Consider the following 14,692-nt stretch of genomic DNA (forward strand, 5'->3'; position numbering starts at 1 on the left):
GGGGATGCGAATCCACGGGCTCGCCGGTGAAATCTGGAGGGAAAAGTTTACCCTATCCGCTTAGGATTAGGGTAGGAAACACCACGCATGGTTGTTCATGAGAGGAGAAGGAACACCAACATTCCAAGAAAATACCTGAAACAAAAGAAAATTTGACATCATTCGGGTTCCTCATTGTCGACGGAACAAGAAAGTAACATCAATGCAGGCAGCCAAGAATTGACGACAATGTCAATGTTGGGTCAATTACACTAGGCGTCCGTAAGAGTCAATGGAATAACCAAATCGGCGCCATTGTACCCAAAGCACCACCAGCCCAACAAAGACACAGTCAAACTCCTCATGCTTCCATAGATGGAAAAGCAAATCTATTCACCCCAATATCGTCGCTAGGTTCGACGGTGCACACACCGCCTAGGATGGAGGATGAGCGGGAGGAGACCATATTGAGCAGCGCCACCATCACCATTGAATGGACCAAGGGGATGGGCAATGAAGGCCTATCTATCCACCTGCTCTTGCCACTGGATCCAATGGTGCACACTGCATCCAATGTCGGAAGGGCCAAAGCAACGGACAAATGAAGAACTACCCAATGCGCCAAGACGGGGTAAACTACAACTCCCACCATGGTATCCTGTAAACCCATCGACGGAGCCAAAGATGTACCAGTGGGGGATGGATGTGTGTGAGATGACCAAAATATTTGCATCAAGCATAATCAAGATAGTCGGAATCGTCAGGTTTGGAGCCCCGATGGTAGGGTTGCAAATCATATAATCTTTACTAGCGGAATCGTGCAAATGGAGATTCCATTAAGCAGAAGTATAGAACCGAATGAGTCAATTTTGAATCGTAGAGTCGTAAAACAATACAGTAAAATTCTGATTCAAACTACTTCGACCCAAGTCAAAACTATACTGATAGTTAATTAATTAAGCAACTCCAACATATTCTTAATATATCGGTGATGCGAGCAACCTCATTGGTGTTACTTTTAGGAGGCCCTTAGCTGGTGAACGCTTGCCAGGGAGGGTGGCATTCGCGAACGATTTCGTGGAGTTTTAGTTGTGAGGGAGTGGGAGAGGTGACAGTTTATTCAAGCGACATGGTGATTCTTCCCGAGAAGGCAATTTTCGTTTAAACTGCCGTCATTTGATCTCGTTTTATAACTAAAACTACAACGAAAGATGGTTCTCTTGCCACCCCCTTATAGCGAACGTTCGCCATGTACAATTACCGTACCTTTGATGTTATACTATCTTTTGTGTAGATTCAGTCAAAGACATGTGTTATTGAACTATTTTATACTCTAAATGGTGTGAGTGATCCAAGAACCAATCCGGAGGCGACAAAGCCAACATCTACATCAGTTGAGAAATGATTGAAACGAGGAAGAAGATTACAAGACGCAGCTTGTAAATTTAAAAGGCACTCCCCGTCACACAAATGGATTTCTTTTTTCAGCTCGTAAAAAGGTATGCAGCTTGAAAATAACCTTTTCTTAGGGAAAAGTTTGTAGATAAACATTTTGTAGGGGAGCTTGTAAAATAAATAGGCAACTGCAATTTTCAAAACAGAGTGTACTCTCGGAGGACTAAAAGCTCCCGCCAGTAAATCAAGGCCTCTTGTACAACCCAGTGACCGAGCCAAAGACATGCTGGTGGAGGATGGGTGCGTGTGAGATGATCAGAATATTTGCATCAAGCCAAATCAAGATAACCGGAATCATCGGATTTGGAGCCCTGATGATAGGGTTGCATATCATATAATCTTTACTCGTCGAATCGTGCAAATGGAGATTCCATTAAGCGGAAATATAAAATCAAAGGACTCAGTTTTGAATTGTAGAGTCGTAAAATAATACCGTAAAATTGTAATTCAAACTACTTCAACCAAAGTCAAAAATTATACTGATAGTGGATTAATTAAGCAACTCCAAGATATTCTCAACATATCGGTGATGGGAGCAACCTTATTGTTGTTACTTTTAGGACACCCTTAGCTGGCGAACGTTCACCAGGGAGGGTGGCATTTGTGAATGATACCCTAGGGTTTCTTCTCGAGAGAAGGCAAATTTTGTTTAAAACTGCCGTCATTTGATCTCATTTTATAACTAAAGCTGTCAGCAAAGATGGTTCGCTTGCCACCCCCTTACGACGAACGTTCGCCGGGTACAATTACCTTACATTTTGATGTTAGTATATCTTTTGTTTAGAGTCACTCAAAGGCATGTGTTATTGAACTACTTTATACTCTAAATGGCGTGAGTGATCCAAGAACCAATCCCCAGGCGACAAAGCCAACATCTAGATCAGTCAAAAGATGGTTGAAACGAGGAAGAAGAGTACAAGAGACAGCTTGTAAATTTTAAAAGCACTCCCCGTCCCCTAGTCACACAAATGGATTTGTTTTATTCACACAAATGGAGTAATCTTTTTTTTAGGGAAAAGTTTGTAAATAAACTTGTTTTAGAGGAGTTTGTAAATAAATACTCCTAGGCAACTGCAATTTTTTTCAAAACAGAGTGTGGTCGCGGAGGACTCTCAAAACTTGGTTGCGTTTCCTCCTTTATCTACGTCTTATCTCGTTTCCATCGCAGCGTTTGTTGCTATAATTATGTAGGCTTAGTCGAGCTTTCCTAAACTAATCAACCGCTTCCAACTCAAACTATCGCCGCCGGACGGCGCCCTCCAGTCAATGCCACGTATATAACCCGAGGGGAACGGCCTCTGACTACCGGCCGGAAGAGTCCGTTCGTTTTTTGCTCTGTTGCTGCCGCGGCCGGTAGCTGCCGCGTCCGTCGATCGTCCCTTATCCCCGTCGTCGCCGCTGCCGCCGACGCTGGCGGCCATGCAGCTGCACGCGCGCCGGCGGCACGCCGTGGCGCGGTGCCGCCTGCTGATCGCCGCCGCGGCCGTCGCCATGTCGCTCGCCGCGGTCCTCTGCTTCAGCCGGGTCGACCCCGCCGGCCTGCTCGCCGCGCCCGCGCGCGCGCTCCAGCTCGTCCAGCCCCGCCGGCTGCACGTCCGCCTCGGCGCCGTCAAAGGGACTACTGCGACCGCCACGCCCGCAGCCGGCCGGAAGTCGCGGTCGCCGCCGTTGGAGACTGAGGCCGTGCTGCTGCCGGACTGGGAGGTGCTCGTCTTGCTCCGCCCCGGCGCCCAGGACGACGTTGGAGGGAACGCGACGTGCGCGTTCGGCCGCGGCGCGTCGTCCCTGGCGCGCACGCTCGGGAGGCTGCCGGCGTCCGGACGCCGCGCGTACCTCTGCGTCGTGCCCGTGCCGGCGCGCAGGCAGAGGCGGCTCCGCGCGCCACGGCTCGTGATCTCGTCGTCGTCGTCGTCGTCGAAGGTTAGTACCGCCACCAGTGGTGGCAAATCCCCCGAGATTCTGAGGTGGAGCAGCCGGCTGGTGTACGAGTCCGCGGTGGTCCACGGCGGCGACGTGCTCGTCTTCGGCAAGGGAGTCAACCCGCGGCAAGGCGTGAACCGCGCGGCCTCTGATATCCGATGCGTGTACTACCGCCGCGGGGGTGCCGGCGCCGGTGACGCCGTCGTGGCCTCGCTCCCCGCGGCCACGTCGGCGCAGCAGGTCTTCCGGTGCCCGCCTCCGCCGTCGACCGCCGCATCGCAGGAGCTCCGCGTCACGCTCGCCGCCGCCGGCGAGGATCCCCTCCCGTCCCTGGCCGTCTACAGCCCGCCGCGCTCTGGCTCGTCATCGACGCCGGCGCCGGAGAGGAAGCTGATCTGCGCCTGCACCATGGTCCGCGACGTGGCCAAGTTCCTGCCGGAGTGGGTGGTGTACCACGCGGCCATAGGCGTGGACCGGTTCTACCTCTACGACAACGGGAGCGAGGACGACCTGGCAGACCAGGTCCACCAGCTCAACTCAGCCGGGTACAACATCACCACCGTGACATGGCCGTGGGCCAAGGCCCAGGAGGCCGGGTTCTCCCACGGCGCCGCAGCGCTCCGAGATTGGTGCGAGTGGGTGGCCTTCGTCGACGTCGACGAGTTCATCTTCTCCCCGAGATGGAACCAGTCGGAGGCCCCCACCGAATCCATGCTCCGGTCGATCGTATCATCGGTCGAGCCGGACGTGGGCCGGGTGTCGATGAGGTGCGCCGATTTTGGACCTTCCGGTCATAGCGCGAACCCGAAAGAAGGGGTCACCCAAGGCTACACGTGCCGGAGGCGAGCCGAGGAGCGGCACAAGTCGTTGCTCCGGCTCGACGCGGCGGACGACACGCTGCTCAACTCGATCCATCACTTCACGCTCCGGCCCGGGTTCCGGGTCGAGTGGAGCAAGCGGGTCCGCGTGAACCACTACAAGTACCAAGCTTGGGAGGAGTTCAAGGTCAAGTTCAGGCGCCGGGTGTCGACGTACGTGGCGGACTGGACCGACCCGGTGAACCTTCAGTCCAAGGACCGGACCCCCGGCCTGGGTTTCGAGGCGGTCGAGCCGGTCGGTTGGACGAAGAAGTTTTGCGAGGTGAATGATACTCTGCTCCACGACGCGACCCGAAGATGGTTTGGCGTTGGGTTCGGGAACAATCTCACTACTGTAGGACACATCATAAGCTCATCGTAGCTGATGCATTGCAGTGTACAAACCAAGAAGAAGATTAGGATACAGCAGAACAAACACTGATTCTTTCAAGACATAATTGTACAAACATTGTTGGGTTAGGAACTATAGGGCACGGTCCCTTTCTTGTACAAAAGGTTGCTTGGTTTTGAACATATATAGTATATTCTGTTGATGGATATGTGCTTGCTTGCCATGATCTGGGCAAGGCAGGTACTTCTTTTTTCTCCAGCAGGATTGCTTGAGAGGGCAGTTTGTAACAGCTAATGGTCATAGGTTGCTCCACCAAGCAATTGTCAAAAACAATACTGTGTTAACAACATATATTATTCTATATACAAGATACAAAGTGTGTCCTGGTTTTCATCGCATCACGACTTCTTCTGTCACTTTTCTTGGCAACATTTGTTGTGGCCACCATATATATGATGTGTAATTTTGTATGTGAAATTTACCTAGTTAGAGAGGGCATCCTTAACTTTCCACCAAAGGACAATTCTCCGATAATTCAGAATTCTATGCCAAAAAGAAACTGCTTTCCAAAAGGCATTGAGATGCAAAGGAGGGCCTTTCAAGAGATCATTCGATCCCAATTTGTGCATATTGGTATGTAACTTGAAGTGCACAAAAAGAACAAACAAGTTGTGATTCGGGACAGCCCATTTGCAGCTTAAAAGGGTCGCACTGGTGCCAGGTTCTAAGAATTATAACGGCTAGATGAGAATGAAAGAAAGCAACCTTTATTGACTTACCTCTTATACATAAACATTAAATTATTTTTATCTGTTGATGAAACTTATTTGGGGTTATGTTGATATATTCTTTTATGGACTCAGTCAAATCTAAAAAGAATAGCTTAGGACAAAGCTAAAGCTTGAGTTGATTTGAAAGGGAGGAAGTATGCAATACGAGCAACTATCGCAATAAATATTTAAACACAACAATGTGAAAAACGGGTTTTGCATTAAACATCTTAATTTCTTGGATGTACATATTGAGTGAACCAATTCTCGTGGGTAGCTACAGAATATAATATCTACTTTCGCAATATACACGGAAATGGAAATTATTCCATTATTCATGTCACACATGTGGCATGCATGCTATGCTTCTTCAAGTGTAAATATATATGGAAAATCTGTAAACAAAAGAACAAAATAGAATAATGGGTCGCTTTTGGTGACGCGTGAGCACCTAACAGTAGTGGGTTGTAAGTAGGATGCAGTGGTAAGAAACGCGCCCCCTCCCCCCAGCGTTGTCTCCTCCAAGGCGACTCAGGGGAAACCCTAACCGCCGCCGCCGCACCCCTCCTCCCCCCTCCCCTTCCCCTCCTCCGTTGCCAGAGGTGTGCGCCGGCGTGCGCTCGACACCGATGAAGGTGGCGGCGGGGGATCCGGCGGCTCCACATAGCGTGGAGGGCCTCGGCATCCGGGGCGGCGGGCCATTCCGGCCGGAGCTGGTGAGGCGCCTCCCTCGGTCTCGCGGGGACGAGGAGGCGTCGGTCCATGGTCGTTGGTGTGCGTCTTCCCCTGCGCGGTTGCCGCCGCCAAATGCATCTCATCCTCTCCGCCCCGATCTGTTCCTTCCAACGCCGGATCTGGGTCCTAGTGGCTTAGGCCATTCTTCCCGGGCGCCGGCAGCGCGGTTCTCATCGAGTGGGGTTGGATCCGGGGGAAACCCCTGGCCGGCGCAGCCACATCGCAGGCGACGCCCTGGGTGCCGTACCCCTCCCTGGAGGCTGTGGTGAGGATCCTTCTCCCCCTCCTTCCGTTCCCTGCTAGGTGAAAGCCTAGGTCCCCTGGTTCGGGCGGCGACGACACATCCGTGTCATGTTCCTTCTTGGAGGCGCAGTCCGGGGATCGCAGGGGCGGTGAGAGAGTCGGGTTGTGGGTGTGATGGTGGCGGGTGGCAGCTTGGCTCGGCGCTTCACCACCTTTTCTTCGGTGGCTCATCGCTGTTACCCTTGTTGTTGCGACCGTGGCCGACAGCTCTAGCCTTTCGGTGTGGCTTAACCGCGGACGACGATGGTGCTCGGAATGGTGTGCCCTGAGCTAGCAGGTCTGCTCCTAGTTCCTTCTTCATGCGTAGCTTGGACGTCTTCCTCTGGGTTCTAGGGTGAACCGAGCTGCCGCCTGCCGGTGCGGCATCCTTCGAGCCAGGATGAGAGGGCAGGGGCCCTTTGTAGTGCAGTTCCAGAGGAGTGTCAGTGCTGTCTTCGAGTTTGGCTACGATCACGAAGCTTGCGCGGTGGCACATCCTCTCAAGTCCGTAGCTTGTCCGGTTGGTGTAGGTCGTCCTGTAGGGTGTTGGCGGCAACATGGCGTGCTTGCTATCGCTGCTGTCTTTGAGTCTGTTTCGCTTTTCTCCTTGTATCAGCCGCTTGTTTCTCTTCTTGCTTTTCCTTATAAGTTGGTGATCTTGTAATCCTGGCCGGTTGATGGCTTTGTTAATTTAAAGCCGGACTCTTTTTGAGCCTTCGTTCTAAAAAAAAAAGGATGCAGTGATGGGTTGCATGCAGACTGATTGGTTGAATCCAATATAACGTCCACGTGCATCATATAAACGAGGCATCGCTAAAGACTCTTTCAGATAGCCTGGTCCGGCTGTTTCTGTTTCATTTTTATTTTTTCAGATTTGGGTTTTACTTCCGTTTTTATTTTTTTATTTTTGAACAGTTTATTTTTATTTTTTTGCAATAGCTGGTGAAATATTTTGGAGAACCCTTTTTAAAAAGACACTACAGAGTTTTCTCGAATATAAGATGAACATCTTTTATGTATACATTGAACATTTTTTAATACAACTAAGCACTTTTACAAATATGGTTAGACTTTTATAATTTCAACAATTATAAACACATATTCAACAATTTTCTAAAATATTTTTTTCACATTTCATTACATGTTTCGAATAAACTGATCATTAAAAATACCCCCTCCGTCTCATAATATAAGGCGTTTTTGACACTACACTACACTAGTGTAGTGTTAAAAACGTCTTATATTATAGGACCAAGGGGGTAATAACCATTTTCTAGGTGAAAAATAGACAAAAACAGAAGAGAAAAATAAAATAAAATAATCGCTTGCGGGCAGAGTCCTCTGGCTCATTTGCCCTGGTTTTAGCCAAGCCTCCTCCATTTGCCCTGTGCGCGGCTAAGGGGTGACTTTATTTCCCTTGAAGCAAGACAGAGTCAGCTCTTGCCGGAAGGACCTCGCGAAGGGGACGGTCCAACTAGCGCAAACACCACCAGGAACCTTCCTAAATGAGCTAGCCCAACGCGCAGGAGGCCACTGCCTTGTTTTTTTTTTACCTTTTTTGTTTTCTTTTTTTACTCTTGTTTATACTTCCAAATATTCTAAATATATATGTTGAAATAAAATATTTACATAAATGTTTGAAAAATGTTAATCATGCATGTGAAAAATATTAAATGTGTATAGAGAAAGTGTTTACAATGTATACAAATAATGCACATTGTGTATAGAAAAGAGTATACATGAAACAATAAGATTTAAAAAATTTAATCATGTATTTGAAAAGGTTAAACACGTAATATAAAAATGTTTCTCATGTATATAAAAAATGATAATGTGTATGGAAGTGTAGATATGCAAAAACATATGCTTAAAAATGTTAATCATGTATTTAGATTATGTTAAACTTGTATAAATCAAAAAACTAGATATATATTAAATATTGTGTCGGTCCATAACAAAAAATGTGCGATGTGTACAAATAAATTTGACATCAAAACATATATTTGGAAAAAAATTTAATTAGACATCAAAACATATATATGATTTTTTAGATGTATATAGAAAATGTATAATGTCTATAAAAACAATAGAAATCAAAATATTTATTTGAAAAAATGTTAATGCCATATCAAAGAGGATAAACGTGTATTATATTTTTCGTTCACATTTACAAAAAAAAGAGAAAGCTGTCGAGGAAATGGAAACATGGGAAAAACAATGTAGAAAAGAAAAAGAAACAAAAAACTGGAGAAATAAACGAAGGTAACAACTCAGAAACTATAAAAAAGGGAAGAAAACAAAAATCTATGAAAACCGGGAGAGAAACAAAGAAATCAGGTTAAAAACAAATTATAACTGGAGGTATAACAGAAAAGGAAAAACTGCGGAAACAGGTGAAAAAGGAACCAAAGATTAATAGAAAAACGACAAAATGATTAAAACTGGAGGCAAAATTTTAATATATAATGATGTTTTAATAGACAATTTTACTATATTTATTTTTTCAACTTTTTATTACATGTTTAAATAACCAGATCCTAAAAAGATAACATCTGTTTTTATGTTGAAAAACAGACAAAAAACTGAAAAGAAAGAAAACATCGTTCACGGGCAGAGTTAGCTGGCTCATTTGCCCTTGCTTTGGCCAAGCCTCTTCCACCCCCTTGAAGTGAGACAGAGTCAGCTCTTGCCCGAAGGAGCTCGTGAATGGGCCGGTCCAACTAGAACCCGCGCTACCAGGCGCCTTCATAAATGAGCCAACCGAACGCATGGGAGGCAACTGCCTCGTTTTTCTATTAAAAAGTAGATATCAAAAAAATATGTTTTCAAAATTGTTAATCATATTCTTTTGGAAAATGTTAAACATCTGATATAAGTTTCTTGCTGGTGTATAATTTTGAAATATAAAGTGTATGGAAAAAGTAGACTTCCAAAAATATATGTTCAAAAATGTTAATCATGTACTTATATTATGTTAAACTTGTATATATAAAATGTTAAGTATGTATGATGTGTACAAAAAAATAGATTTGAAAACATATATTTGAAAAATTATTAACCATATATATGAAAAATGTAAAAAATATATTAAAAATGATTAGATGTATACCAAAAATGTATAATGTGTACGAAAACAAAAAAAATCAAAACATCTACTTGAAAAAAATGTTAATCTCGTATTAAAAAAATGTTAAATGTGAATTAAAATATGTTCTTCACACGTACAAAAAATGTAAAATGTATAACGAAATGTAAATTTTTTCTCTAAAACAAAAAAGATAAACCAACGAACATAAACCAAAGAGAAAAGAGATATAAGAAAACAAGAGAAAAACATTGTAGAACAGAAAAGGAGTCAAAGAAACAAAAAATTGAAGAAAGAAACAAAGGAAACCATTGACAAACAAGGAAAAAAAAAGGGAAGAAAACAGAGAAAGAAACATAGAAAAACGGTGAAAAAAATAAAACTGAAGTCATTGGAAAAAGGGAAAAACGTGTGAAAAGCCAAAAGAACCGAAGAAGAAACATAAAACAAAAAAATGAAGGAAAAAGCCGAAAAAAATCTACGGCGAGCAAACCAATAGCGACGAATCTTAGGCTAACAAGCCACCCCGCTCACGCTACACGTGACGGGGGAGAAGGCTAGGAGGTTTCGACTGGTCGGTGTAATTGTATTGTCTTTTTCGGCAGGACATGGAGTATCTACTACGGAGCTCAAATGGTCCCTTGTGAATAGGAAAATAAAAAGTAGTATTTTAAAAAAAATATGATTGTCTATGGTAAACTTGAGTAAATGTTTGTGTGCTTGCAAAATTTTAGCATGAAATGACATTCTGGAAGTCGTGCAAAAAAAATCGTTGTTCCAAAAATGCTAGTTTTGAAAACATTTTGGAGTGCTGATTTTGTTCTTTTTGCCACGCCTTTCATATGTAGACTAAAAAGGACCGGAGGGAGTAAGCGTACAAAACAAAACATTTGTCAAAATTTACCACAAAAAAAATTCGAATTTTTGAGTTTTTAAATATGTTTTTGATTTTACTATTTATATGCGAGTATTTGAGCTTGGCAATAGGACTTTCGTATTCGGCGCCTGATGTGTCATATTGTGGGCATATGACACATGTATAGCGACATGGGCCGGATAAATAACTCTCTTGCCCATGCTCTCGTTTGCTTTAGTTTTTATTCTCTTGGCTTTTGCTATGGTTAGCTGTCTAAGGGAAAAATCAGTAGATATTTTGGTTAATTTACAAAAAATAAGTAAAATTATTTTCCAGATTTTTCGAAAATCTCATGCATTTCAAGAATGTTTTCGAATTTGAAAAAATGTTAGGAATTTGAAAAAATTATTGTGAATTTTCAAAAAATCTTCATGATTTACAAAAAAATTATAAGTATGAAAATCATTCACAAATTTGAAAAATGTTCATGGGTTTCTTAAAAATGCTCATGAACTTTTAATAGTTGATAAAAAAGAATAATGTAAAACAAAAAATGCTAGAATATAACAAAAAATTGACGTTGATTATCACTATAAGGGAGATGCCTAATTAAGCATTTACCATCTACAAATAAGCACCGATACTTCAAGAAAAAATGATTTTGACTGGGTCAACTATTTATCAAAACTCTCTCATTCAATTCTTTTATGCTTCCTAATTTTTATGGCTCATAATTAATTGAGGTTTTCAATTAAGAATTGGGCTATTCAATTTTGACTGGGTCAACAATTTCTCAAGGAGCTTTCCCACTCAATTCTTTTAATTCACTATGTTCGCTAATTTTGACACGCTTTCATTCTATTGAGGTATTCAATTTTGAATTTGTTTTATGATTTTAACTGGGCCAACGGTTTTTCAAATTGATCAGCAGCAATCGATCTATGAAAACATGGAAATTCCGGGCACCCTCCCACTACCTAGAAAAGAAGTGCCACCATGTGATTTTGTAGCATAGTACATGCAGGCGCCGACCTAGAAATTTCCTCACATAAATATAGGTCGGTAGCGGATAACTCATAATCACACCACGAAAGGCCCACCGATGACCATATTTATAAATAAAATAAAACACACATCATCTCCCCCACCTGCGAAACTAAATATTCCATCAGTACCAAAATATAAGGGGTATTATTTTTTTGGGAAGTCAATTTTCTATAACTTTGACCAAATTTAGAGCAAAAAATATCGACATCCACAATAGTAAAAAAATGAAAATTCTTTTCATGATGAATCTAATCATAAGAATTTCATAGTATGTATTTTGATATATTTCTCTACGAATGGGCGGACCCATTAACTAGCTCGCCCAGGCTCTCATCTGATTTTTTTCACTTGACTCTCACTTTTTTCACTTGACTTTTGCTACTGGTCTGATGGTCCATGTGTGTCCTATTGTCAATACTTTAGCTAATTTTGATGAACTAAATATTTTGCCAAAGTGTTCACAAATTTGCAAATAAGGTTTACGGATTTGAAATAATGACTGCGAAAATTTGAGAAAATGTTCCCAATTATTTTATGAATTTAGAAAATGTTCACAAATTTTAAAAAGTTCATAAATTGTAAAATTTAAAACATTTAAATGTAAAATGAAGATCAAAAATAAAAATAATGATGAAAAGATTCATGTGAAAAATGGAATCTTCTAGAAATTTCACAAAATTGGAGGAGTTCAACAGTACCGACCTAGATGGGCCGGTCAAGTACTTAAACCTACTCCCCGGGGGTGTGTGTGTTGTAACAATTGCACTCCATTAGGCACTACAGGAAGGGAGCTCCTATTCAGCGCATTATGTGCCAGCTAACCGAAGCGGTGCTGACGTGCCTGTCCACATGGGTTGGCTCAACAACGACATATGCTCGCTAACTCAGTTTCTCACAGTTGATTTGATCATGTTGTTAACGAGTGGAGGGGCTTAACATCTAACAAAAATAATAAATTTGCAAAAGGTATCACAAAAAGTGTCAAGAGTTCAAAAAAATAACATGGATTTGTACAAGTTTGCAAAATTTAAAAAAGTTCACAAATTCAAAAACAATCATCTTTTTTTCAATAGGATCACACCTTGGAACAAAACACATCAACTTGGTAAAAAGTTCATCAATTTTGAGAATTTTTTTGGCAATTGAAAAAAAATCATCAATTTTGAAAATAGTTCAAGGATTTTGAAAAAAAGTTCAACGATTGTGAAAAAAATTCATCGGTTCAAAAAAAAGTCCGTGCATATTGAAAAATAAGTAAAAGTTCTTGAATAGAAATTAGGATTTGGCGAACAAAAGAAAGAAGAGAAGAAGAAAAATGGAGTAAATTATCACAATAGGTGTGTTGTCTAGGTATGTTATTGTAGTTATATTGTGTATGGAGGTCGTCGGTTCGAATCACCTCGGGCGGGTGATTTTTTGCAGGTTAACACAAAAATGGTAAATGGGCCAGCCCAGTCCATTTGCATGGGTCGAATCACCTCAGGCACGTGAATTTTTGGATGTTAACAAATATAATGTAAATGGGTTGTGCCAGCACGTTTGCGTGTAACGAAGTAATGGGTGCTGAAGGCGCCGAATAGGTAACCGGCTACATGATTTGCCAACTGCAGTTTTTCTATGTGCTGGCGTTATAAATGCCTGAATGTTTTCGGGGGTAGCGAAGAGGACGGTAGCAGGGTAGTGGCAGTGATGGCAAAGAGGACGAAGATATTGAAATCGGTAGGGTGAGCGCACTAGCCTATGTGCCACTGACAGGCGGGCCAGAAGATGACAAGGGGAGGACAATGCAAGCGGCCACAGCGTGTTCGCGCAGACGCAAACCCACCCTAAATTTGGACTAGAAATGGGTCAAAGCGGACAGCAAAACAAACATCATTACGTCTCCGTCGCCGCCTTGGGCCATTGTTTCTGATAACAGAAACGAATGCAGGCGGACGAAATATGTCACCCTGTTGGAGTTCCCTTACCCCTTACAAAGCTCACTCCCCAACTTCTCAGGGGCAGACAAGTGGCACATTGTGGGTCACTTGTCGCAACCTAAGATTTTTTTCTTTTTCATAGATTTTTTATTCCAAATGTTTCTCTTGAACCATGCGTCCAAATCCGGAGGGATTTTCACTGTTGAATTTGTTGTGTCTAGATCTTCGAAAGTAGATCCGTGTTAATAGTTTCGGCTAAATGTTTTTCATGAACAAACAGGGAATAACCGGAAATGGGAAAAAAGGAACAAAAAATGAATACCGAAAACCAATAAAAAAGCTGAAAACCGAAAAATCTGGTAACCAGACAAAACGAATATGAAAAAAATAGAGGAAAAAACCCAGAGCCTGGAAGCACGGTTGTGGATTTTCATGTTTTCCCATTTTGAGTGTGCTTCTCATGAAAGCAAATATGTGATTCTCGTGGAAGCACACTTTCGCGAGAAGCACAACACCGTTTTTTCGAGAAGCACAACTATATTTCTCACGGAAAAAAAATCTACGCTTTCATGACAAGCAAATTTGTGCTCAAGGAATTACTTTTTTTTTCCTTTTTGAGAAGCACATATTTGTTTTTCCGAGAAGCACTGTTGTGCTTCTCTCGAGAGAAAAACTTATGAAAGCACTTTTTTTATTTTAAGGAAGCATAGCTATGCTTCGCAAAAAAGTCAAAAAAATTTGTCCAACACCTAGGAAAAACCAGGCAAAAATCAAAAAACCAAAATAACCCCCCAAAACAATCGAACTCCTAAAAATGCGTATAGAAAAAAAACAAAATCCAAAGGAAGCCCTAGAATGCAACACGTGGCAATGACTGGACGCCCTTTTGAGGGTAGAAGGTGTGGATAGATCAAGCTTTACATTTCTTGTGCATGATATCAAATTGCTCATGAGACAACGAAATACTTGTACTGTTCATGTTTGATGGAATTGTAATAATGTTAGTCATACTTTCACTAATTATGGTAGAAGTAGTGGTCGGACGACTATGTAGCTTAGTTCTCGACCTGAAAACATTGTTGAATTTTGCAAGTTTGAAGTAGCCATGCTACATGAGTAATACAAGTTATTTCCTACAAAAAGGTAGGCCCTCCCACCCTTATTAGCATGCTAAACCTATTTGGAGTTCCATCCAAACAGTGACCGCACATATTGGCAACACTTGTGGCTGAATACAAATTGGATGCTATTGGATCATTGGCCACGTAGAACGCGCAAATCTTGATTGTCTTACCGTGAGTACAAAAGTTACAACTCTTACTTCTTTGCTAGTTGTAGCATACTAGGTTGTCTTTGGTAGCACAACTCCCGTCCGGAGATACCACATAAAAATCCTGATTTTATTGGAATGTTGGATTTCCAAATTTGCTTATTG

At 42.6% G+C, this 14,692-nt stretch overlaps 1 protein-coding gene across 1 annotated transcript; it reads left to right on the forward strand.

Annotated features, from left to right (window-relative positions):
• The first annotated feature begins 2,668 nt into the window (after nucleotides 1-2,668).
• Nucleotides 2,669-4,961, forward strand: LOC123149782 (glycosyltransferase family 92 protein Os08g0121900). The gene has a single exon (XM_044569517.1). The coding sequence runs from the start codon at nucleotides 2,854-2,856 to the stop codon at nucleotides 4,591-4,593; it is 1,740 nt and encodes a 579-aa protein (XP_044425452.1). The 5' UTR covers nucleotides 2,669-2,853; the 3' UTR covers nucleotides 4,594-4,961.
• The last annotated feature ends 9,731 nt before the right edge of the window (nucleotides 4,962-14,692 follow it).

The sequence above is a fragment of the Triticum aestivum genome, chromosome 7A (genome assembly GCF_018294505.1).
Source record: "Triticum aestivum cultivar Chinese Spring chromosome 7A, IWGSC CS RefSeq v2.1, whole genome shotgun sequence".
Classification (NCBI taxonomy): Eukaryota; Viridiplantae; Streptophyta; class Magnoliopsida; order Poales; family Poaceae; genus Triticum; species Triticum aestivum.

Excerpts from the sequence above, each read along its gene's own strand:
- LOC123149782 (XM_044569517.1), top strand. The coding sequence starts at position 2,854 with ATGCAGCTGCACGCGCGCCGGCGGCACGCCGTGGCGCGGTGCCGCCTG.